This window comes from Chiloscyllium plagiosum, chromosome 1 (assembly GCF_004010195.1).
Source record: "Chiloscyllium plagiosum isolate BGI_BamShark_2017 chromosome 1, ASM401019v2, whole genome shotgun sequence".
NCBI classification, from domain to species: domain Eukaryota; kingdom Metazoa; phylum Chordata; class Chondrichthyes; order Orectolobiformes; family Hemiscylliidae; genus Chiloscyllium; species Chiloscyllium plagiosum.
This window is the reverse complement of record NC_057710.1, coordinates 50,573,837-50,598,686: the sequence shown is the minus strand read 5'-3', so window position 1 is coordinate 50,598,686 and position 24,850 is coordinate 50,573,837. Positions and strand designations below refer to the sequence as shown.

Here is a 24,850-nt window from a genome sequence, read left to right as displayed (position 1 = left end):
TTTGTGCTTGAGCTTCCTGAGGCCATGCGGTATATTAACTACATGCAAGAAATGTGAATGATATGATGGTGAAAGATACTGAGAAAAAGGGAGGGAAAAATCAATTAATGTGTGGGGACAGTGAAGAAGGACATAATTGGGTTCAGATATGAATTCCTGTATAACTGAATAATTAAATGCCACCCAGTATCTGTATTCACATATAAATTAAAAAAAAAATGTTTTTCATGAGTGGCAAGGAGGAATAGAAACTAATGTTAGAAGCTTTGTTGAGAAAGCTGATGTTTCTGAGGACAATTTCATGTAGCTAATGTTTTTGATAGCTATTAATTGCAGCTTTTGTCCAACATACGAAAACTGTCTTTTTAAATTTACAATCTAAAGAAAAAGTTTCTAAAGCACAACCATCTAAAACTTGTCTTACCCTTAGTCATTAGTATATCTTCTGACAGTTTATATTGAGGTGTCAGATCCACTTCACTTTCTGCACAGTGAATATGTCATTTCAAAGATCCATCAAAATGACTAATAAGGTCTTCAATTATCCTAACCCATTCACATTAGAAGTATTAAAAGCACCTCATTATGACATCAAGCTCCATTAACATCCCTGAGCCTTTTGTAATGCCATCAAGATATTTTTGCACGGTCGATTGGAAACACAGAAGAAACATTAACTGAACAGAGCATAGTGTGGTCAATAAGTTCTACAAATCTTTATAAATGTCTTCTTAAATTAATATGCAGCAGACGACTCATGCAAGTGACTAACTGGGCTATTATAGGACACCTATGTTTATTTATGTCAGGTCAGTTACTGATACCTTTTGCACATATGTATAAACACAGGAGTAAGAGGAAGCTGCAGTTCAATAACAGGCATCAGATAAACAGGTGACTCAGTGACTGTCGGCTAAGCAGCAGAAACACAACATTATCCGATCCTTTGCAACTGCAGGTGCCTCCTGTTTCTTTGTTATTTCTCCATTTGATTTTGTAGCAATTCTCTGAGGAAAGGAATATAATTTTCAGAAATTTACCCCACCCCAGCTACCCTCAACACAGTGCAAGGATGATGTGAGCATTCCAATATCAGGCAAGAAGGGTCAAGGTGTTGTTTATTTCCTCATCCAGCTAGGCTGACCTCATGGATCAGAATATTACAATTCAGGTAATAAGGCAGTGAAGGACAGAGCTGCAACATAGATTTATGCACTTAGAAACTTCTTTTTTCCAAAGACATACATTACAAACGGGCAACCCCAAACTTGAAAACAGAGCAAAATACTGTGGATGCTGGCAATCAGAAAATAAATCCATAAAATACAGGATAAATTCAACAGACTTAGTAGCAACTGCAGTGAAACACACATTTTTAATCTGATCTCATTAGATTCATTAATACTGGAAATAATTTTTAAGATATTAGTTTTAGTAAGGAAATTGCATTGTTGGAGACACCAAGTGTTTGAGGCCCAAATTTTAGTTTTCTAAATCGGTGTGTCCCTTTATAGAGGAATGGGAGTTATGAGACCTTGCTGTAGCAAATGGGACAGGGCATCAGCCTGCTTTAATGTTGAGAATTTCTTTCAGGTAAATGCGTAATTGGTCTGAGGGAGAAAGAGAGCAGGATGCTCAAATTCATAGGCAAAACTGAGGACTGCAGATGCTGGAAATCAGAATGTAGATTAGAGTGGTGCTGGAAAAGCACAGCAGGTCAAGCAGCATCCGAGTAGCAGGAAAATCGACGTTTCGGGCAAAAGCCCTTCATCAGGAATGAAGGCAGGGAGCCTCGGGGGTTGAGAGATTCATAGTGATCATCCTCCAAGGTGGTCTTGGAGACTGGCCGAGCAGAGGCTGATAGCTAAGTTCGGTACCCATAGGGATGGCCTCAACCGGGACCTTGGGTTCATATCACACTATAGGTGACCCCATTGCACTACACACACGCACACGCACTCCTACACACACACACACACACATACACACACACCCCTACAGACACACACACCCACACTCATTCTCACAGATACTCACAACCCCCCACACACACCCACATGCACATATACACATATAATTTTGTGGGGTGAATTTGTACTTGCAGAGTTACATTGTAAGATCTTACATCCGTGTAAGATTCTGTTAATTCAAGATTAGAATCAGTCTAAACATAATGGCACAGACAGCAGCACACTGAGGTGTTAATACCCAATACATTATCTGGGCTGACACCAATTGTTAAAGTTTACTTGAGAATGTAACTTGTTAAAAAAAGTTTTGCGAGTTACATATGAAAGAAGAGAAACTAACATGGTCATTCTAACAGATGAGAGACTGAACAAACAATCAAGGTATTTTTCAATGTATAATTTCAGTTATATCACACTGTAAACTTTTGATATAAATTCGGTGTCGTACAATCGTGTACTCCACAACCACCTGATGAAGGAGCGTCGCTCCGAAAGCTAGTGCTTCCAATTAAACCTGTTGGAGCATAACTTGGTGTGAGTTTTAACGATTTAAAGAGAGATAGTGAGAGGTTAAATAAGTTGACAAGAAGTTAGCAAACAGAGTATAGTGCTGGTAAATACGAAGTTGTTCATTTTGGAAGGGAGAACAAAGGAACAGAATAGTATTTAAATGGAGAAAAACTGCAGAAAACTGCAGGAAGGACAGGAACGTTGACGTGAGGAATGTCAAATCATGATCTTCATGAATGACAGAGCAGGTTCGAGGGGCCAATCAGCCTACTCTTACTCCCATTTCTATGGTCTTAGGACCCTGATGTAGGACTTCCGTGCCCTCACAAATGCTCTAGCCTGGGCACTGGTAATATATATGTAGGCAGTGCACAGCAGCCTAAGCAACTGGAAAAGTTCAGATGGACAACAAGGTGCTTCTCAAAATGATACATTATTATTCATATCATTCTACTGCTCCACACAAAATGAATCCAAAGTGCTAGAAGGCAAACGGAACTAAGCAGACACCACAACAACTCAATAGGTGCCTGTATATATTCTAATTCTATAGAGAGATATAATGGGACACTCTTGTCCCAAGATGTCATGGAGCAAGGCCAACTGTCAACTGTTACTTTCTTCTTATTTTGGTAGCACTAAGAGAAGCATTCATCTAATTAGTAAGAGATCCTCATCACACATTCAGTTGGAGAAAAGAAAATATCAAAAAGCTGCAGACAAAATACTAATATTTTATGAATAAATTATGGCCGTTTGTATTTCCATTATTGTTGTGGGGTTTCCCTTAGGATTTAAGCTTGGTCCCGATTATTTTTCATCTACTTGCTGTCCCTCTGGGAAATCATCTGAAAATATGTTTGTTTCTGCATGTACATTGACACCTCCACTTAACAGACTGTTTGCCAGACATTCAGTGCTGGATGAACAGAAATACAACCTGAGCAATACAAATACAACAGAAATATCATCCAATTAAATACGGGGAATACTAAATCCATAGTCTTCTGTTTCAGGTGCTAACTCTGTGTTGTGGACACTAACTCCATCTGTCTGATTTGAAGGTGCCGGTGTTGGCCTGGGGTGGACAAAGTTTAAAATCACACAACACCGGGTTATAGTTCAATCGGCTTCTCACCATATAGTCACACCACCAGGAAGAACACTTAATTGCAAAGAAAAAACACCAAAGAACTGCAGATCTTGGAAATCTGAAACAAAATCAGAAATTGCTGGAAAATCTCAGCAGGTATGTCAGTATTTGTAGAAAGAAGGCAGAGTTAACATGTCAGGATCATTCTTCAGAACACTCACTCCAATTTTGTTGAATTACCTGAATGTGTCCAGCTTTAGCTTATAGAATCAGAGAATTATTACAGTACAAAAGGAGGCCATTCAGCCCATTATGGCTGCATCCGCTCTCCAACAGGTATTATGACTTAGTACCATTTGTCTGCCTTTTCCTCATACTCTTCTATGTTGCTTCTACTCAAATAATCACCTGATGCCTCCATGAATGTTGCAGTTGACTTTCTTGCACTACATTTCCAGGCAATGCATTCCAGACCCTGACTGCTCAGGTTGTATTTCCTTCACATGCAAATCATTTTTGATTTGTGTCCTTTCAATTTCAATCCTTTCATGAGCAGGAATAGTTTCTCCTTGTCTACTCTATTCAGGTCTCTCAGAATTTTCAAAATTTCTGTCAGATCATCTCTTAGACTTCTTGACTCCAAGGAGAACAATTCAGTCTCTCTAATTCAATGTCACAACAGAAGGTTGTGACCTTTGACCAGTGGAGTTCACGTCAAGCAACCTTCTGATACAAATTCAACATTACCTTCTTGCTCTTGTGCTTTGTGCCAGTATCGATAAAGCCAAGGACACTGTCTACTTTATTAACGGCTATTGCCATCTGCCTTGCCACATTCAATGACCTGTACACATATACACCCAGACCTGTACACATATACACCCAGATCCATCTGCTCCTGAACTCCACCATAAATATTGTATCCTTATGTTATATTGTATATCAAAATGCATAACCCTACACTCTCTCACATTGGGCACTATTTGCCAAATATTTGCCCATTACATTAAATTGTCTATGTCCATTTTGAGTTCTACAGTCTCACAGTGCCAGAGACCCGGGTTCAATTCCTGTCTCTGGCAACTGTCTGTGTGGAGTTTGCACATTCTCCCCGAGTCTGCATGGCTTTCCTCCGGATGCTCCAGTTTCTTCCCACAGTCCAAAGATGTGCAGGCCAGGTGAACTGGCTATACTAAACCATATGTTATATACTAACATAGTGTTAGGTTCATTTGTCAGAGGGAAATGGGTCTGGGTGTGTTACTCTTCGGAGGGTCGGTGTAGCCGAAGGGCCTGTTTCCACGCTGTAGGGAATCTAATCTAATCTAATCAATGATGAGGACTGATGAAGACAGAGTGGTGGATGTGATCTATATGGACTTTAGTAAGGCATTTGACATGGTTCCTCATAGTAGACTGGTTAGCAAGGTGAGATCACATGGAAATCAGGGAGAACTAGCGATTTGGATACAGAACTGTCTCAAAAGTAGAAGTAGGTGGTGGTGGAGGGTTGTTTTTCAGACTGGAGGCCTGTGACCAGTGGAGTGCCACAAGGATTGGTGCTGGGTCCACTGCTTTTCATCATTTATATAAACGATTTGGATGTGAACGTAGGAGGTATAGTTAGTAAGTTTGCAGATGAAACCAGAATTAAGCGTGTAGTGGACAGCGAAGAGGGTTACCTCATATTACAACGGGACCTTGATCAGATGGACCAATGGACTGAGGAGTGGCAGATGGAGTTTAATTTAGATAAGTGTGAGGTGCTGCATTTTGGAAAAGCAAATCAGAGCAGGACTTATACACTTAATGGTAAGGTCTTGGGGAGTGTTGCTGAACAATGATACCTTGGAGTGCAGGTTCATAGCTCCTTGAAGGTGGAGTCGCAGGTAGATAGGATAGTGAAGAAGGCATTTAGTATGCTTTCCTTTATTGGCCAGAATATTGAGTATAGGAGTTGAGAGTCATGTTGAGGGACATTAGTTCAGCCACTTTTTGAATATTGTGTGCAATTCTGGTCTCCCTCCTAGCATGAAACTTGAAAGGGTTCAGAAAAGATTGATAAGGATGTTGCCAAGGTTGAAGGGTTTGAGCTATAGGGACAGGTTGAATAGGCTGGGGCTGTTTTTCCTGGAGCGTTGGAGGGTGAGGGGTGACCTTATCGAGGTTTATAAAATCATGAGGGGCATGGATGGGTTAAATAGACCAGGTTTTTTTCCCTGGGGTGGGGGAGTGTAGAACTGAGGGCAGAGGTTTAGGGTGAGAGGGGAAAGATTTAAAAGGGACCTAAGGGGCAACTTTTTCACGCAGAAGGATGCGTGTATGGAATGAGCTGCGAGAGGAAGTGGTGGAGGCTGGTAAAATTACAGCATTTAAAAGGCATCTGGATGGGTATATGAATAGAAAGGGTTTGGAGGGACATGGGCCGGGTGCTGGCAGGTGGGACTTGATTGGTTTAGGATACCTGGTCGTCATGGACGAGTTCGATCAAAGAGTCTGTTTCCATGGTGTACATCTCTATGAATCTATGGTTAAGCAGCTTTTGGAATACTACATTCAATTCTGGCCTCCTTGCTATAGGAAGGATGTTGTGAAACTCTAAAGGGTTCAGAAAAGGTTTACAAGGATGTTGCCAGAGTTGGAGGGTTGGAGCTATAGGGAGAGGTTGAATAGGCTGGAGATGTTTTCCTTGGAGCGTCAGATGCGGAGGGGTGACCTTATAGAGATTTATAGAGGGGCATAGATAGGATAAATAGACAAGGTTTTATTTTTCCCTGGGATGGGGGAGTCCAAAACAAGAGGGCAAAGGTTTAAGTTGAGAGAGAAAAATTTTAAAAGGGACCTAAGGGGCAACTTTTTCACGCAGACCGTGGTATGTCTATGGAATGAGCTGTCAGAGGAAGTGGTGGAGGCTGGTGCAATTACAACATTTAAAAGGCACATGAATGGGAATGTGAATAGAAAGGGTTTGGAGGGATATGAACCAAATACTGGCAAATGGGACCTAGGTTAATTCAAGATAGCTGGTCAGCATGAATGAGTTGGTCTGAAGGGTCTGTTTCCATGCTGTACAGCTCTATACCTCTATAAGTCTATCACAATTTACAACACATCCAAGTTTTGCATCATCTGTAAACTTTGAAATTGACAGGGTGGCACAGTGGCTCAGTGGTCAGCACTGCTGCCTCACAGCGCCAGGGACTCAGTTTCAGTTCCAATCTCAGGTGACTGTTTGTGTGGAGTTTGCGCATTCTCCCTGTGGCTACGTGGGATTCCTCCGGGTATTCCGTTTCCTTCCAGTTCAAAGATGTGCAGGTCAGGTGGATTAGCCATGTCAAATTGCTCATTTAGTCCGGGATATGTCAGTTAGGTGGATTAGCCATGGGAGATGCAGGATTGCAGGGATAGGATGGGGTGGGTGAGTTTGGGTGGAATGCTGATTGGAGATTTGGTGTGGATCTGTTGGTCTGAATGGTATGTTTCCACACTGCAGGGATTCTATGGACCCTTGCACATCAAGGTCTTGATCATTAATATACATAATGAAAAATAAGAGTCCCAACACTGGCCCCTGGCAAACTCCTTTACAAATCTGGACAAATGTGAGGAGGTGCATTTTGGAAGGTCAAGTACAGGTGGAAATTATACAGTGAATGGCAGAACCCTTATGAGTACTGATATGCGGAGGGATCTGGGTGTGCAAGTCCACGGATCACTGAAGGTGCCAGTGCAGATAGATAAGGTTGTAAAAAAGACATGCTTGCCTTCATAAAGAACAAAGAACCAAGAACATTTACAGCTCAGGAACAGGCCCTTCAGCCCTTCAAGCCTAAGCCGGTCCAAATGTACAGTCTAAATCTGTTGGTCAATTCCTAAGCATCTGTATCCCTCTGCTCCCCACTTACTCATGCATCTGTTCAGATGCATCTTAAATGAATCTACCATGCCTGCCTCTACCACCTCTGCTGGCAATGCATTTCAAACACCCACCACCCTCTGTGTGAAGTACTTACCGTGTGTATCCCCCTTAAACTTTCCACCTCTCACCTTGAAAGCATGACCTCTCGTTATTGAATCCTTCACCCTGGGAAAAAGCTTGTCTCTATCCACCCTGTCTATACCCTTCATGATTTTGTAAACCTCAATCAGGTCCCCCCTCAATCTCCTTTCTTCTAGTGAAAATAAACTTAACCTACTCAACCTCTCTTCATAGCTAGCACCTTCCATACCAGGCAACATCCTCGTAAACCTTCTCTGCACCGTCTCCAAAGTGTCCACATCCTTTTGGTAATGTAGCGACCAGAACTGTACACAATATTCTAAATGCGGCCGAACCAATTTTAACATGACTTGCCAGCTTTTATTCTCAATACTCCGTCCAATGAAGGCAAGCATACTATATGCCTTCTTGACCACTCTATCCACCTGTGCAGCAACCTTCAGGGTGCAATGGACCTGCACTCCCAGATCTCTCTGCCCATCAACTTTTCCCAAGGCTCTTCCATTCATTGTATAATTCGCTGTAGAATTAGACTTGCCTAAATGCATCACCTCACATTTGTCTGGACTGAAAGCCATCTGCCACTTTTCTGCCCAACTCTCCAGTCTATCTATATCCTCCTGTATTCTCTGACAGTCCCTTATGCTTTCTGCTACTCCACCAACCTGCAAACTTGTTGATCATGCCAACAGTGCCCTCTTCTAGATCATTTGTGTATATTACAAACAACAGTGGCCCCAATACTGACCCCTGTGGAACACCATAGAACATAGAACAATACAGCACAGAACAGGCCCTTCGGCCCACGATGTTGTGCCGAACATTTGTCCTAGCTTAAGCACCCATCCATGTACATATCCAATTGCCGCTTAAAGGTCGCCAATGATTCTGACTCTACCACTCCCACAGGCAGCGCATTCCATGCCCCCACCACTCTCTGGGTAAAGAACCTACCCCTGACATCCCCCCTATACCTTCCACCCTTCACCTTAAATTTATGTCCCCTTTTTCCCAGGGTGAAGGATTCAATAACGAGAGGTCATGCTTTCAAGGTGAGAGGTGGAAAGTTTAAGAGGGATACACGCGGCAAGTACTTCACACAGAGGATGGTGGGTGTTTGGAATGCATTGCCAGCAGAGGTGGTCGAGGCAGGCACGGCAGACATAAATTTATGACCACTGGTCACCTTTCTCCATTTCGAGAAACTTCCTTCAACTACTACTCTCTGTCTCCTGTTGCTCAACCAGTTATTTATCCACCTAGTTAGAACACCCTGCACACCATATGACTTCACTTTCTCCATTAGTCTACAATGGGGAACCTTATCAAATGCCTTACTAAATGCCTATATGACATCAACAGCTTCATCTCACAACTTGGTCACTTCCTTGAAGAACTCTATTAAGTTGGTAAGGCATGATCTCCCCTGCACAAAACCATGTTGCCTATCCCTGATAAGCTCACTCTTTTCTAAATATAAATAGATCCTATCCCTCAGTACCTTCTCCAGCAACTTCCCCACCAATGACGTCAGGCTCACTGGTCTGTAGTTACCCAGAATATCCCTGAATATATGGATAGACAAGTTATTTTGCAGCTTTATAGAACTTTAATTAGGCCACACCTGGAATATTGTGTACAGCTCTGGTCACCACACTACCAGAAGGACTATCCTGTCCAAAGCATCCACGTTATCGAAAAGGTTTGATTTGCTAGGACAAATGTTTGGCACAACATCGTGGGCCGAAGGGCCTGTTCTATGCTGTGCTGTATTGTTCTATGGTTTACCAGGATGTTTCCTGGTATGTGGATTTTAGCTATGAAGAAAGGTTGGGTTTGTTTTCAGTGGAATATAGGATGTTCAGGGGTCACCTGACAGAAGTTCATAAGATTGTGAATGGCATGGAAAGAGCGGAGAGTGTAAGACTTTTTCCAAGGGTGGAGGGGTCAATTACTAGGGGACACCAGTTCAAGGCACAGGGGTAGGAGGTTTAAAAGAGATGTGCGGGGCAGGTTTTTCCACACAAAGGGTGGTGAGTGGCTGGAATACACTGCCAGAGGAAGTGGTGAAAGCAGAGACCATAGCAGCATTCAAGGAACACCTGGATGTGTACATGAATAGGAAGGGAATAGAGGGATAAAGATCATGTAATTGAAGACAGTTTTAATATGGAGGGCGGAACGTGGCAGCACAGGCTTGGAGGGCCGCAGAGCCTGTTCCTGTGCTGTGTTGTTCTTTATTCCTTGTTCTAGACCTTCCTCTAACCCAAAACATATTGATTGACCTTTACCCTCTGTTTCCTATCATTCAGCCAATTTCATTTCCATGTTGCCGCAGTCTCTTTTATTCAGTGAGTTATGATATTCCTCACAAATGTGGCATGCATTCAAATGGTTTCTGGAAATCCATCAACACCACATTAACAGCATAACCCTCACTAACCCTTACTGTTACCTCTTCAAAAACTCCAGCAAGTTAGTTACATATCATTTCCCCTGGAGAGATCTATGCTAACGCTTCTAAATCAACATTTTGAAATCAACAGAATTCCACATTTTTTTCTTTTGATGCCCAGCTGTATCCCAAATAATTGTTTCAGGAATTGAAAGCTTATCATTGAAGCAAAATTGATTGGTCTGTAATTACTGGGCTCATCCTTACAACCTTTTTTGAACAATGGTGTAAAGTCTGCAATTCTCTCACTCTATGGCACCCTCCCCAATTCAAGGGAAGATTAGAGCCATAGATTATAGTCAGGGCCCCTGCGATCTTTAATATCCTTGGATGCATGCTATCTGGTCCCAGTACTTTGTCAACTTTAAACTTCCTCCTTATCCACTATCAAACCTTACCTCGTTCAGTTACAGAGCTTCCTCCCCTGTCACTATATCTCCCTCTTTACTGAATACAAATGCAAAGTATTTGTTCAACAACTAGCCAACTTACTGCCATGTGTAAACCCCTTTTACAATCTCTATTTTATCCTACTCTTTCTTTTAGCATCCTTTTTCTATAAATAGGGGGTTGGTTAACTCAGTTGGCTGGACAGTTGGTTTATAGTGCATAGTGATGCCCACAGTGTGGGTTCAGTTCCTGCACTGGCTAAGGTTACCATGAGGACTGTCCTTCTCAACTTCTCCCTTTACCTGAGGTGTGGTGACCCTTAGGTTTAACCACACCTGTTCTCTCTCTCTCTCTCTCTTTTTCTCTGTCTCTAAAGAGAGAGCAGCTTGTTGATCCAGTCAGACTATGGTGACTTTACCTTTACTATAAATGTACTGATCTCTTTAGGTTGGCCGCCAGGCTTTTTTCAGATTATTGTTTATTACCCTTTTTTTTAACCATCATCCTAAACTTTACAATGCTATGATCACTGTCTCCTATATATTCTCCTGCTCATACTTGGTTACCTCCTGCTGAAACCTTTATCCATGCCTTTATTACTTCTGTCCTTGTTCATACCAAAGCATTTGATCAGCCTCCTACATTCAACACTGCGTAAACTTAAGGTTATCTAAAACTCAGCTTGGTAACTTTTACCAAGTCTACTTTACGCTTTTTTCCTGTGTTCACCCCATTAACTCCTGCTAAGTAATGCCTTGATTTTAAAATTCTTACCCTTTCTTTCAAATCACTCCCCTTTTTTTAGCCCTGCAATTTCCTCCAGATTATAAGCTTTTATTTGTCAAGATAAACATTGCTCCTAAACACAACCACACAACTCCTGTCATTTGTATTTGTAGGAACACTAGTGCATTTCCAATTAAAGTCCATTCCAAGCATCAAACTAAATGTAATTAATATGTAATTAAAGAGAAGTGGTGCTGATGCATTATTGAGGGAGTGGTAGCTAAGATATTAATTTGGAGAACTATTTAATGCAAAAGTTGTCAGGACTCAAACCTTTAAGATATTTGTGCTTTTATAATTCTGATTTCTTGGGGTGTTCCCAATTTAAGTTGCTTCACCATTCACCGTGCCTTTATCTGGCAAGGCCCTAACCGGGGAAGTGCCTGACAAAACCTCTTCATCTCACTAATTGTCTTTCCTCCTTCTGGATACTTCTAAAACCTATTGATCAATTGTTTTGGTCATCTACAGCGAGGATAATGCCTAGATTTTGTAGAGGGAATGATGATGAAGCTGTCAGCACTCATATTCTTCATTTCACTGAAACTCACAGCAGCTTTGGCAATCCATAGATAAGCAGCAGATTTTGGAAATTCAGAAGCTGCTTTCCATGATTCCAGGTTTCTCCAGACATTGCAAAACTGCTTTAAAAAAGTTGCAACTTGTTGAACGAGATGCTTAATGCTGTAGCAAATTCACCACAACCGTCTCAGCAAACAACAGCCATATTTACATTTAAACAGCAGCACTGCACAATAAAACATCCAATAGGAACAGATCAAGAAGGTGGTGCTGAGTTGGAGGTTTGGATCTGGGATGAGGTAAAGGAGGGAAGATAAGGAAACTAGTAAAGTCAATGTTGATGCCTTGTGGTTAAAGGGTCCCAAAGCAGAAGATGAGGTGTTCTTCCTCCAGTCTTTGGGTGGCTTGGGAGAGGCCCAGGACTTGCATGTCCTTAGTGGAGTGGGAGGGGGAGTTGAAGTGGTCAGCCACAGGGCTGTAGTGAGGTTGCTTGGTGCGTGTGTCCCAGAGATGTTCCCTAAAGCATTCTGTGAGTTAGCATCCTGTCTCCCCAATGTAGAGGGGTTATATTGTGCTTGGAATAGTTGTGCCTCTCTGTTCACCATCTGATGCAGTATATGCTTGGCTATCCCATGTCCTGTGATAATCATACTCAGCCTCATTTCTTAACTCAAATTAAGGCATCAGTCAAACTGCTTGTCTGATGTCTACAGCTTTTGACTCCCTGCACATTAACTAGAATTTCTGTCTTGGCTTTAAGGTTGACACAGTTTTGTCCTGTGTCTAGAGTTGTACAAACGCTGCTCCTGATACCTGCTTTTTCTCTAGTTCTTTGACATTCTCGTGGTCTTGGGACATCATGTTTAGCTTGTGGTTGTAATCCAAAACTGATTTGCCTATTCTTAACTTCCTCCCAATCAACAATTCCACTGGCGAGTACACATTATTCAATGGTATTGTTCTGTAACAGAGTAGTGCTATTTGCCAGTCTGGATTCATATGTATCAGTGACTTCACAGTCATGACTTCTTTTTCTGTCTCTCCATTCATCTAAGAATAAAGTGCAGAACTTGTCACTGGTTGAGTCCTGTCTCTGAGGTGAATTTCCCAAAATCCTAATCGAATAACAGAGATTGATCATACAATACTGTGTATCAGTGCTCTGATCAATGAGTCTGCTGTGAATAATTAAATCTTGCCACCTTTATCCATCTTGAAGAATAATAAACTAGGAGCAAATATATATTTGTTCTAAAATTGAACAAATTGTTCATCTCTCACATCACCTTTCTAAAAATCTTGATTAACTTATTGGCTGTACATGTCTTATGATTGATTGACAAAATGTAATCCTGCATGTCCTTTGATATACCTTGTCACCACACTCATAGCTGTGCTCTTCATCTACATTTGTGTTACTTAGATGTCTCATGTGAAGTTTCTGAAGGATTTCTCTATGCATCAACTTTGGTATACTCATTCTGTGGTCATACACCAATGAATCTTCTACGATTGCCACTTGTTGTTTTTGTCCCTGGTACCTCTTCAGCACTTGGTCTGCTGGATTACATTTTGATCAACCTTACAGACAAAGCTATCTGACCTTAGTGTACATGTTAGATTTTAAACCTGGAGTAACCCCTTACTTCCTGCACTTTTGAAAACTTGCTAAAAAAAATGAGCTGCCAATTCGCAAAACTTGCCCATACCATCTGTGTTGTGAGGCTGGGAGTAGGTGTGAAGACAACCGACAGGGCACTCACTTAATTTAACTTGCCAGCCCTGCTGAAACAACACCCAAAGGGGCATATAATATCTGGCCCACTGAGTCATATTCTATTCTTGAACTGAATGGGGCAATGATTATCCAACATGATATTAGATACGAGAGACATTGCAACTAACTGGCTTTGGGATAATTACCAGCATTTTTTATTACAAGAGGGTCCTTTGAAGCTGACAGTGGAAATGGGTGGACAAAGTTAAAAATCACACAACACCAGGTTATAGTCTAACAGGTTTATTTCGAAAGGGGAGCTATCTTGAGATTACTTGCATTGATCAAGATGATAGGCAGTAAACTGATTAAAGCCTTAAACTAACTTGTTACACCTACACCACAAGAACCTGCTGAAACCATAGCAGTGGACTAATACAAAATTCTGGGAGAGTTTCCTTAGCTATACTTTGAGATTTTCCAGTACTCACTGTGTCTAGCAGTACAACAAGGCTGTGCTGACAGACTTAAGGCTCCAGAAGTTACATCATTCACTTTCCGACAGAAAATCAGAAAACTGGAGTTTTGCCGAACCAGCTTGCATTGGTGCTCTGAGTTTGTCCGTTGCAGCTGCACCACTTGAAGGAATATAATGGGGCATTTTTGTTTTGCAATTTGAAAGAACAAAGTTCCATATGAAAATTAACAAGCATGAGGGAGACTATCTGTCTTTATTCTGCTTTTCAAGCTAAACCAATTCTAAAGGACAAAATAGCACCAAAAACAAAATCAAAGAAAAAACAAAAGGCTTTAAAAGTACAATGAATGCTAGACATCCTCTCATCTCAAGGCAGAAGTGGGTACTGCAGATGCTGGAAATAAGAGTCTAGTTTAGAGTGGCGCTGGAAAAGCACAGCAGGTCAGGCAGCATCCGAGGAGCAAGAAAATCAACATTTCGGGCAAAAGCCTTTCATCAGGAATCTTCTTATCTCAGACAAAGGAGTATGATTCATTATTCTGGCCTTTCTATTTTCCATGTACTTAATTGTGGACCAGAAGATTGATTCAAATGAGGAAGGCTCGATGGTATTATAGTTCTCATTCTTTCAGAATACTAAATCAACATTTTAAGCATTTAGACGCTTGTTAAATTAATTAATAAATATCTTGTCCTCCATCACTCTTTCAGCAAATCTATCCTGCTGTTAATTAGGTACTTGTTTTAAAATTATCCTTCATTACTTTGAAAGAGTGTCCTTCTGTCTGAGTGCTTGAGCAAACCTGAAAATATTTTGCACATTGTCTTGTCCGTTTTATGTGCCTGAATTGCCTGATCAGAATGCAGTACTCCATCCTCGTCTGTTTGTTCCAAATAGTTTATCTTGCTGATGCTGGAGTTCAGCCTCATTATTTTGCTCGATAGCATCTCTCATTCCATCATATGTCATAAATGATTAAAGAATTGTTGAGCTTTACCTTATTCTTTGAAGTCTTCAACTGGTTTGGTAATTCAGAATTTGATGTTGTTTTTTGGCCAACTGATACTATTTTGCACATGGTGAGCAATGAGTCAACTGGCTTTCCAGTGCAAATTCTAGTTATTTTTTAATCAACCTCTTCAGTGATGTTATGAACTCAGGTGGGACTTGAGAGACTTGGCCCAGAGGTAGTAACACTACCACTGCACCACATGGCCAAACATTCAGACACAGCTCTGGGGTAGGTGAGACTTGAAGCTACAGCATAACGGTTTTTAATGTTGAATAGTATCTTGGTAATGTGCTCCCTGGTGCAAACTGGTAACATCTAATTAGCATATTTCAGTCCTTGAAGGGATTCATTTCAGGTCTAAATGTAGCTTTGCTGTTTAAGGTATTGGAAAATTATTTTGGTATCATACTTTAGATGTAACATTATGTTGATTTCTAACTCTGTCTTAGTATTCAACCTCTTTTTATGATCTGCTTCTGAATAATCAAATGAATCATGGAACCTCTGCAGTGTGGCAGCAGCCATTTGGCCCACTGAGTCCACACTAACCCTCTGAAAAGCATCTCACCCAGACCCACTCCTCTCCCCTATCCGTGTAACCCTGCCTATACCATGGCTAATCCACTTAACCTTCACATCCCTGGACACTATGAGCAATTTAGCATGGCCAATCCACCTAACCTGCACATCTTTGGGCGGTAGGAGGAAGCCGGAGCATCTGGAAGAAACTTGTGCAGACATGGGGAGAATGTGCAAACTCTACATAGATAGTCACTTGAGGGTACATTCGAACTCAGGTCCCTAGTGCTTTGAGGCAGCAGTGCTAACAACTGAGCCACCGTGCCGCCATTGCCATGTGGTCATGATCATGCTCCTATCTCTCAGAATGGTGTATCTTTCTTTATCTTTCTGTCTATTTTTCTATTAATCCATGCTAGTGTAAGTTTGCTTGCTTTACCTGAGCATTTAGATAAGTATTCATCCTGCAATCTCTGTATAAGATTTCTTCAAAGATTCCCCCATTGACAGATTTGTTTTTGAGAGCTTGGCCTTTCTAAATAACTTGAAACTTGGCTGTCTGAAATTGTACGAAGGGTGAGACTATGTAGTCACATTAATTCCAAAATCAGCTTGTGCTGTGGTCATTGCTTAATAATTCAGACATTGCTCGAATCGTGATTGGTTATATACAACTCTTAAAGTAAGCTGTCTCTTGTGGTTTCCTGATGGACTTGAGTAGATTGTCACATGGGCATTATGAATCTTCTGTCATTATCAAAACTATCTGATTATCTTCACAAAATGCTTATCCTGTGCTTGTTTTCCAAGTTGAAAATCTACCTGAATACATCAAGAATAATGTGAATGACATTGATGAGATCTGAGTCGTTCTCAGACTGGTTAATCCCCAATCAGCATTATCTTTTTTTTCACTCAGTCTTCTATCATTAATACAAAATAAAAAATCAATTTGCTTATTTTGACCCTTAAATCTACAGAAAGCTCCCTAAGGAAATGGACTCTAGACTGAGACTGCCATCTTTCAGAGGTATATCGGATAATGGGTTCAGTTCCACAATAGATTAAGCTGTGGCTGTCAAATCCCTACATAATGTTTGTCTTTTAACAGCCACCAGAGAATGGGTATTCATATTAAATTCAAACACACCCCTCCATAAGTGCACTAATTTGAAAATACCCTTGAACAAAATATAAAAAAAAACTTTAAGGTTACTCGAAAGTGATATTGCTTACCAGTTCAAACTAAATAAACCTTCAAAATAATAACTGTATGTAAGATGTAATGCCTCTGTGGAGAAAGTAATACAGTGGTAATCTCTGGCTCAGCAAACCAGAGGCTAACACTCTGGACATTGGGATCAAATCCTACCAGAGCAGCTGGTGGAGTTTACATTCAATTAACATATCTGGAATTGACAGCTTGTCTCAGCATGGTGGCCATGAATGCAATGTCAATTGAGAAAAAAAATCAACTTTATACTTCCCTAACTAGGGAAAGAAATCTCCCATCGTTTTTAGCATCCGGGGAGAGAGAAACACAGTTAATGTTTTGCTTCTGGTGTGACACGTCTTCAGAACAAGCTCCCATACTGGACTCGAGAAGTGTTAACTCTGCTTCTGTCTCCACAGATGCTGCCAGACCTATTGAGTTCCTCCAGTAGTGTCTGTGTCTGGTTTCAGATTCAAGCATCTACAGTATTTTGCTCTTAATCCTTACTAGATCCAGCCTACACCTGTCTCCAGGTTCACTGCAATATGATTGACTCTTGACTGCCCTCTGAAGTGGCCTTGTAAGCTACTCAAATGATGGGCAACAAATGCTAGCCTTGTCAATGACACCTAAAACTCATGAAAGAATAAATGATACGCAATTAAGTATCATAATTACTGCAACAAAAATTATGCATTGACATTAATTAGTGTTAACAATTATTTTTTTTTCAGCTTTATTCTCTGCCTTTTTTTAGAACTTTTGGATAACCTCATTGTCATGAATCATTCTATCAAGTAATGGAGTGCTGCGTCCCAATTAGCCAATCATTATGATGTTCTGAAGTAAATACTTCATTCCTCAGAACACTATGCTAATATCATGCTAGCAATTTTATTAAGTCAGTTCAAAGACAATCTTGTTTCCTCTCTCATCTTCTCGTTTTGTACCTCTGCTTCTTTCCTATCTTCCTCCTTCTCTCCCCCGATATCCTTCTTTTTCCGATGATCAGATGTGCAATGTGACTTCAGTTTTGTGTTGCTGTGCTTGTTTTTTTCAAACTAATAACTGATGGAGTTCCAAGGCAATAACACATTGATAAGCTGCAGGTGATATAATAAATCATAAAAATGTAACTTGAGCAATCATACCTGATCAAGGATAAGTAGGAAGGTAGAATTGGGAACCACAGTCAGGCGGGTGAAAGTGAGGACTGCAGATGCTGGAGATCAGAGTCAAGATTAGAGTGGTGCTGGAAAAGCACAGCAGGTCAGGCAGCATCCGAGGAGCAGGAAAATTGACTTTTCAGGTAAAAGCCCTTCATCAGGAAAGCCCTTCCTGATCAAGGTCTTTTGCCCGAAACATTGATTTTCCTGCTCCTCTGATGCTGTCTGACCTGCTGTGCTTTTCCAGCACTACTCTAATCTTGACTGGGAACCACAGTCAGATCAGCCGAGATCTTACGGAATGCTGGAGCAGACGTGAGGGGCTGAATGGCTAAAAGCTGCTTCTATTTGTATGTACGTTTGTACATACATATATAATTGAACATGTAAGATATTGCTGCTGGCTCTCAGTACTCTCATTCTTATAATCAACTAGATTATACAGCATTTCATTGACATTGTTTGGACAAATGCAAGGTATTGCATTTTGGTAAAACAAGCAAAGGCAGGGCTTACAGAGCTAATGGCAGGGTGAAAGCATTTTAACACACTTGCCTTCATTGGTCCAAATGTCGAGTAGGGGAGATTATACATCAGTGAAGCCACTTTGGAGTACTGTGTATAGTTCTGGGCACTGTGCGAGAGGAAGCATATTATTAAATTGGAGAAGGTTCAGAAAAGTATGTAGCTGGGACTGGAGGGTTTGAGTTATAAGGATAAGCTAGTAAGCTTGAACTTTTTTTGCTGGAGGATAGGAGGTTGAGGGGTGACCTTATAGGTTTATAAAATCATGAGGGCATTCATAAGGTGAATAGCAAAGGCCTTTTCCCTGGGGTGGGTGAGTTCAAAACTAGGGAGCATATTTTTAAGGTGAGAGGGGAAAGATTTAAAAGGGACTTAAGGGTCAACCTTTTCACACACAGGATGGTTTGTATGTGGCAGGAACTGCCAAAAGAAGCGGTAGATTCATGTACAGTCACATTTAAAAGACATTCAGACACACTTAAGGTCTAAAGAAAGGTTTAGAGGGATATGGGCCACAAAACAGACAAGTGGGAACGGTTTAGTTTTGGAAACGTGGTCGGTATGGACAAGTTGGACCAACAGGTCTGCTTCCATGTCGTAGTGATTGTAGCAAGGTCAGCCAAGTGGACTCATAGAATATGAGTTCCCTGATTGGGGTTGTTAACCTGGTCCAATCGGGGAGCCCTGGCTGACAGATTTAAACAGGAGTGTCAGCGGTTCTGTTCACTCTGAGAGCTGGCTCTGACGAAGCCAGACCAGTGCCAAGTCCTATACATGTGTAAATAAAGGGAGACTTGGTGATGGAATACTGGCCCTTATGGAGTTATTTCATGTTTGCAGAATGTATTTTCTTTAAAGTTAAATTTATGCAATTTACTACAGAGACAACTTCTTACAACATATCGCTGCCTCCAGTCCCTCTTCCCAAAAGCTCATCTGATTCTGATTGAAACTTACAGAATACTGAGAGGCTTGGAAAGAGGTGGATATGGAGAAGATATTTCCATTAGGACCCAAGGGCACAGCCTCAGACTGAAGGGACAACCCTTTAATACTGAGATGATGGGGAATTTCTTCAGCCAGAGTGCAGTTAATCATTGAGTATACTTAAGACTGAGATAGATAGATTTTTAATTGGTAAGGGAATCAAGGATTATGGGAAAAAAACAAAGAACATTACAGCACAGGAAAAGGCCCTTCAGCCCTCCAAGCCTGCGCCGATCCAGATCCTCTATCTAAACCTACTGCTTATTTTCTGAGGATCTGTATCCCTTTGCTCCCCACGCATTCATGTATCTGTCGAGATATATCTGAAATGATGCTATCGTTCCTGCCCCTACCACCTCTGCTGGCAACACATTCCAGACACCCACCATCCTCTGCATGGAGATCTTTACACACATATCTCCCCTAAACTTATCCCCTCTTACTTTGAACTCGTGACCCCAAGTAGTTGAGTCCCCACTCTGGGAAAAAAGTTCCTTGCTATTCACTCTGTCTATACCTCTCATGATTTTGTAGGCCTCAATCAGGTCCCCCTCAACCTCCTTCTTTCCAATGAAAATAATCCCAGTCTACTCAACCTCTCCTCATAGCTAGCACACTCCATACCAGGCAACTTCCTATGAACCTCCTCTGCACCCTTGCCAAAGCATCCACATCATTCTGGTAATGTGGCGATGAGAACTGTACGCAGTATTCCAAATGTGGCCAAACCAAAGTCTTATACAACTGTAACATGACCTGCCAACTCATGTACTCAATACCCAATCCGATGAAGGAAAGCATACCATATGCCTTCTTGACCACTCTACTGACCTATGTTGCCACCTTCAGGGTAAAATGGACCTGAACACCCAGATCTCTCTATACATCAATTTTCCCCAGGACCTTTCCATTTACTATATAAAAGGCAGGTAACTGGGATTGAGAAAAATATTAGCCAGGATCGATTGGCAGAGCAGACTTGATGGGCTGAATGGCCTAATTCTACTCCTATACCTTTTGTCTTATGGTCATATGGTCATCAATTTAATGGAGAGTTGCCATTAGATTAAAATTAATTTGAGCTTTAGTCCAGTTGCCTGCCAGATACAAAATTATGAACACTCGAGTCAAGTTAGCCATGCAAAGAAATTAAACCAATGAGAAAGGTCTATATTTTCTCTAAGGATATAGGTCAAAATTGGATGAAATGAATTATGATCTATTTGAATGGTGGAATTGACTCAAATGACTGAATAGCCAACAGATGTTCCGACATTACTGTACTCATTGGTACACTGCAGAGCCATTCCTGATTTCTACTAAATTGAGAAAAACTGAGTTCAATTTCCCTCGGAGAACTGGGAAAAAAACAATATCGGCAAAAGTTCCTGCTTGTGATTACTGTCCAGCTAGAAAGTATACACATGAGATATGGTGACAGTGTCCCTACCTCTGAGCCAGGAAGTTTGGGTTCAGATTCCACCTGCTTCAGAGGTGTATAATGACATCTCTGAACAGGGTGATCAGTAAATATCTACACATGAGCATGGGGAAACCCCAATTCATGATGCCAGGTATTGTTGAGCAGCATACGATTGCTCACTGTCAAGGCATGGGATTAAAGAACATCCATTGAACATGGAAGTGCTTCTGGAATCGTGGACAAGAAAGATTTGTCAACTTTGGGAGACACACAGGGGAAGAGGAAATGAAGACAGTCCACCCACGATCCATCAGATGGTTGAGAAGTACTCAACTGTGGCAAATAGAATGATTCATTCGTGTCAGGTAAACATCTTCATACACTCTGTGGATTGATTATGGCCCTTTTGTTTCGATTTTAATCATTAACATTTCCCTGTTCTCAGATAACATTGGCCTTTTAAATATTTTTGCTTTATGAAACAACAATTCTTTCACGGTCAAAGGCAAGAGAATAACATATTGTTTAAATACTAAAAAGAATGTATCTGCATCATCAAGTAACCCATCACCATTCTGAGGTCTAGTTTAAATCACACCCTGTTGCTGTAAGAAAGTTGTTAAGTTGCTAGAAGGCATGTTTTTTACACTGAAGCAATGCTATCTTACCTTTGCTATTTCCATCAGGCCCTCGAAGGATTGTGCATTCCTCAATGTTACCGAAAGCTTCAAATAGTCTGCGAACGTCCTCCTCTGACTGTTGCTTGTTCAGCATGCCCACAAACAATTTTCTGTCTTCTGGAACAAAAGTTAAAGGTGCTTACCAAATCCTTGCTGGTTCACGCTATTACATTTAGTAATATCATTTAAAAATCCTGCATCTCAAATATATCTATCCTGTCATTCTTTACCATTTTGTTTTGGGAAATATTCACTTTAAAACACAGATGGTGTGACCATTTCTGTTTAATCATATGAAATATATATACAAATTAGAGATTTCTCCATATAAATATGTCAGTTATAAAAAAAGGCATTCACAAACAAAATGTTATTGCTGAATACATTATAATGTCTGTTTGATATATTTTAAGATAGTTTCATCAGAAGCATCTTTAGTGTAAAGCAATTTTTTTTCTTGACTTGACACCAAAACACACATTACTGTTTGGAATTTACGTTAGGTATGATTTCATTTAAATCCTTGTGTTTGTGTACCTCACATTTGCAAAGGAAAATGTATTCCACTCATTCAGTTTCTGCTAACTCAGTTAGTGCTTGATTCACTTTCTCATTCTGTCTTAAGATGGCAGCAGTGTCCACACAAGCAGATAGACTTGTAAAGGCAGTAAAGGAGTAACAGATCCACACTTTACATTAACAGAGTTTTTCCCCAACCTTTTTTTTTAAATCCAAGGAACAGTTATATTTTATTTACCACTGACTATTACTGTCAAATTTCTCCCTTTCTCAAGCACCTGAATACTGTCCCAAAGACACTCTCAGGCATCTTAATGTCACGTTAACTATTCAATAATCCTTGGCAATGGTTAATATAAGGCAACTTGACTTTTAAAAAAATTTAGTCATTTGATGTAAGTGTTGCTATCTAGGCCTGCATCTGGTGATCTTTGTTACCCGTCCTTGAGAGTATAGGGGCCTCTATGAGGCCCATGTGCATGTGTTGTTATACTGTGACAGCTGCAAGTCAATGTTCTTTCTAAACTGCTCTGCTACACAGCAGGATGTAAACATGTCCCCCCTTCAGTTATCATGCATGCATGGTCATTAAACAAATTATAGGACTATACTGTACACTGTTGTGGATTGTCCCAAGTGCTCTTTCCTACTCCCAAATAGGTGTTAAGGCAAAATTAAGTCACTGTTCTATTATTCTTGTTCCACTTCAAGTCAGCTAACACTTATGGATTGAGGAATAAACTTGAGTCTTTCTGGTCAGTGTCATTCGCATACTTGATAACAGATAACCTGAATGAATCATTGGGCAATTTCTTTTCCTGTTTTATGCTGGTCTGTTTCCATAGTTGGATTTTCCTGGAACAAGTCATTGGCCTATTGACAGAGGCTTAAGAGGTATCACATTTAAGAGTGGGGCTGACCATGAGATTCTCCTGCTCTTAGTCCTGGCCATTGGTGTAATGGAAAGACTTACAGGTTGATAATGAACTTGTTTAGCCAAGTTACACATGCATTTTCCATAACCATCAAGTCTTGAAGTTTCTGGCTCAAAGGCAGAAATGCTAGCATTATGCTGCAAGACCTCCTCTCATTAGGCATCTACTGCAGTTATGTTGGTCAAAGCAGTTTGTAATGTCCTGTATCTCATTGCAATTTGAATCTTGTAACATTTAGAATTGATCAGCTACAGTTGACAATGCATTGACTATGCAAATTGAAATTTTCACATTTTCACATTTCATAGATTTAGTTTTATTCCTATTAATTCAACATATATACTTAACAGTACATCTTGATATTCTCAAGTTCGTTCTCTCTCCTTTATATTAGAAGGCAAATTCTACAAGGTGAGATGAGACCAAAGAGTGAGCAATCAGCGAAGCTGATTTACACAATGATACATTAGACAATTGGCAATTGGCTTATCTCTACACCAGATGTTTGGACCTGTGCAACGATTGGATCTTTGAAAAATATATCCTCAAAGTCAAGAATGTGATGCAGTTTGGCCAAATTAACTGCTGCAATTAAAATGCATTTTCAATTCTCTTTCTATGCAAAAATAGGTAGAGAACACCCTGCACATAAAATTGCTATCTCACATCAAAAACTTCCTGCTCCAAAACTATTTATGTTACCTACCAATTTGAGTAAACCCATTTTTTAAAATGTAGATTCACAAGTGAACCCACAGTCACTTTATCAGATATACTCTTCTTCATCTCAATTCAACCACACAAATCCAGTTACTGCAGGGAAATTAGAATTGGACAGAATACTTAAAGAAAAGCACTGCATATACCCCTAACCACAGCTGGAGCTCTTTTAATGTGTATATGCCCTGCAGCTTATTTCAGTTAAATTACAGTAGTAAGGAACGGCAAGCAATCAACAAAATTTGCATTAATGGTAATGAAGTGTACATGAAACAGATGCAATTGAATAAAATAATGTAACAACACTGTAACAATTTTACAATAATGAATTAGCAGCTTCTGCACGAACATCGTTGAGCCTGATTTCTGCAACTCTGACAATGGTGCAAAGCCTAGCATTAATTATTAATCATTTTACAGATATAACGTGCAAATTTAATGAGAAATTAGTTTTTACTGAGTCTTTATATATTTTGCCACAAGTAATGTACAACTAAAATATGTATTGTGACTATGACTCATGATATGCAAGCACAGTCAAGTATTTATATGTCCAAAGTCATTTGCTGTATTTTTGTCTGAAGACACTTTAATAAATTTGATAGAAAACTACAAAGGCTTTCTTTCTCTTCCACCTCTCTTTTCACTGTTTGCTTTTGTGCTTTTTTTTCTGCGTTTAAGCTAACCTCAAAGAAAACTAAACAACGAGAGAAATGAAGATCAGCCTGTCTGAACCGGAGATCGATTATAAATCCCAATTTGGCATTCCGTCATTGTCATGAGCCATAAGCTTTGGTGATGAAATCCTACCATGGTATGAAGATACACCACAATTACTCTTCTATAGTAGAGGAAGGGCAATTAGGGATGAGCAATAAACACTGGCTTAGCCACTGAAGACCACACAAAAATAATAAAAGTTAGTCTTGTCACATTTAAAAACCATTGTCGATACAAACTATCATAATACATTTGTTAATTCAGTAATACTTTTAAATCAAAAACAGAATTGTAAGTTTAACATAAAACATTACAACACAGTACAGGCCCTTCGGCCCTCGATTATGCACTCTACTGTATTTATTGCTTTCTTAAAATATTCACTTATTCACTTGTTTTTGTGCTCTAATCAGAATCAAAGGAATAGAAAAATCATTTTGTCATGAATCTTTCAATAGTAATAAACTCACTCAAATTTGTTGCTGGTTAGTACTCAACATAGAGTTACT

General features: G+C 40.3%; 1 protein-coding gene across 6 annotated transcripts in view; it reads right to left on the bottom strand.

Moving 5' to 3' along the window:
* celf4 (CUGBP, Elav-like family member 4) overlaps nucleotides 1–24,850 on the bottom strand; it is a 1,180,733-nt gene that overhangs the window by 328,460 nt on the left and 827,423 nt on the right. For 4 of the 6 annotated variants that reach the window (XR_006310714.1, XM_043685031.1, XM_043685094.1 and 1 more), the window contains one exon: nucleotides 21,436–21,564. Coding sequence is in view for 5 of the 6 variants with exons in the window: in XM_043685031.1 (XP_043540966.1) it covers nucleotides 21,436–21,564 (129 nt within the window). In the remaining variant the exon portion in view is untranslated. The remainder of the gene's footprint in view (nucleotides 1–21,435; nucleotides 21,565–24,850) is intronic. The other 2 variants (XM_043685141.1, XM_043685193.1) reach the window with 1 other exon arrangement.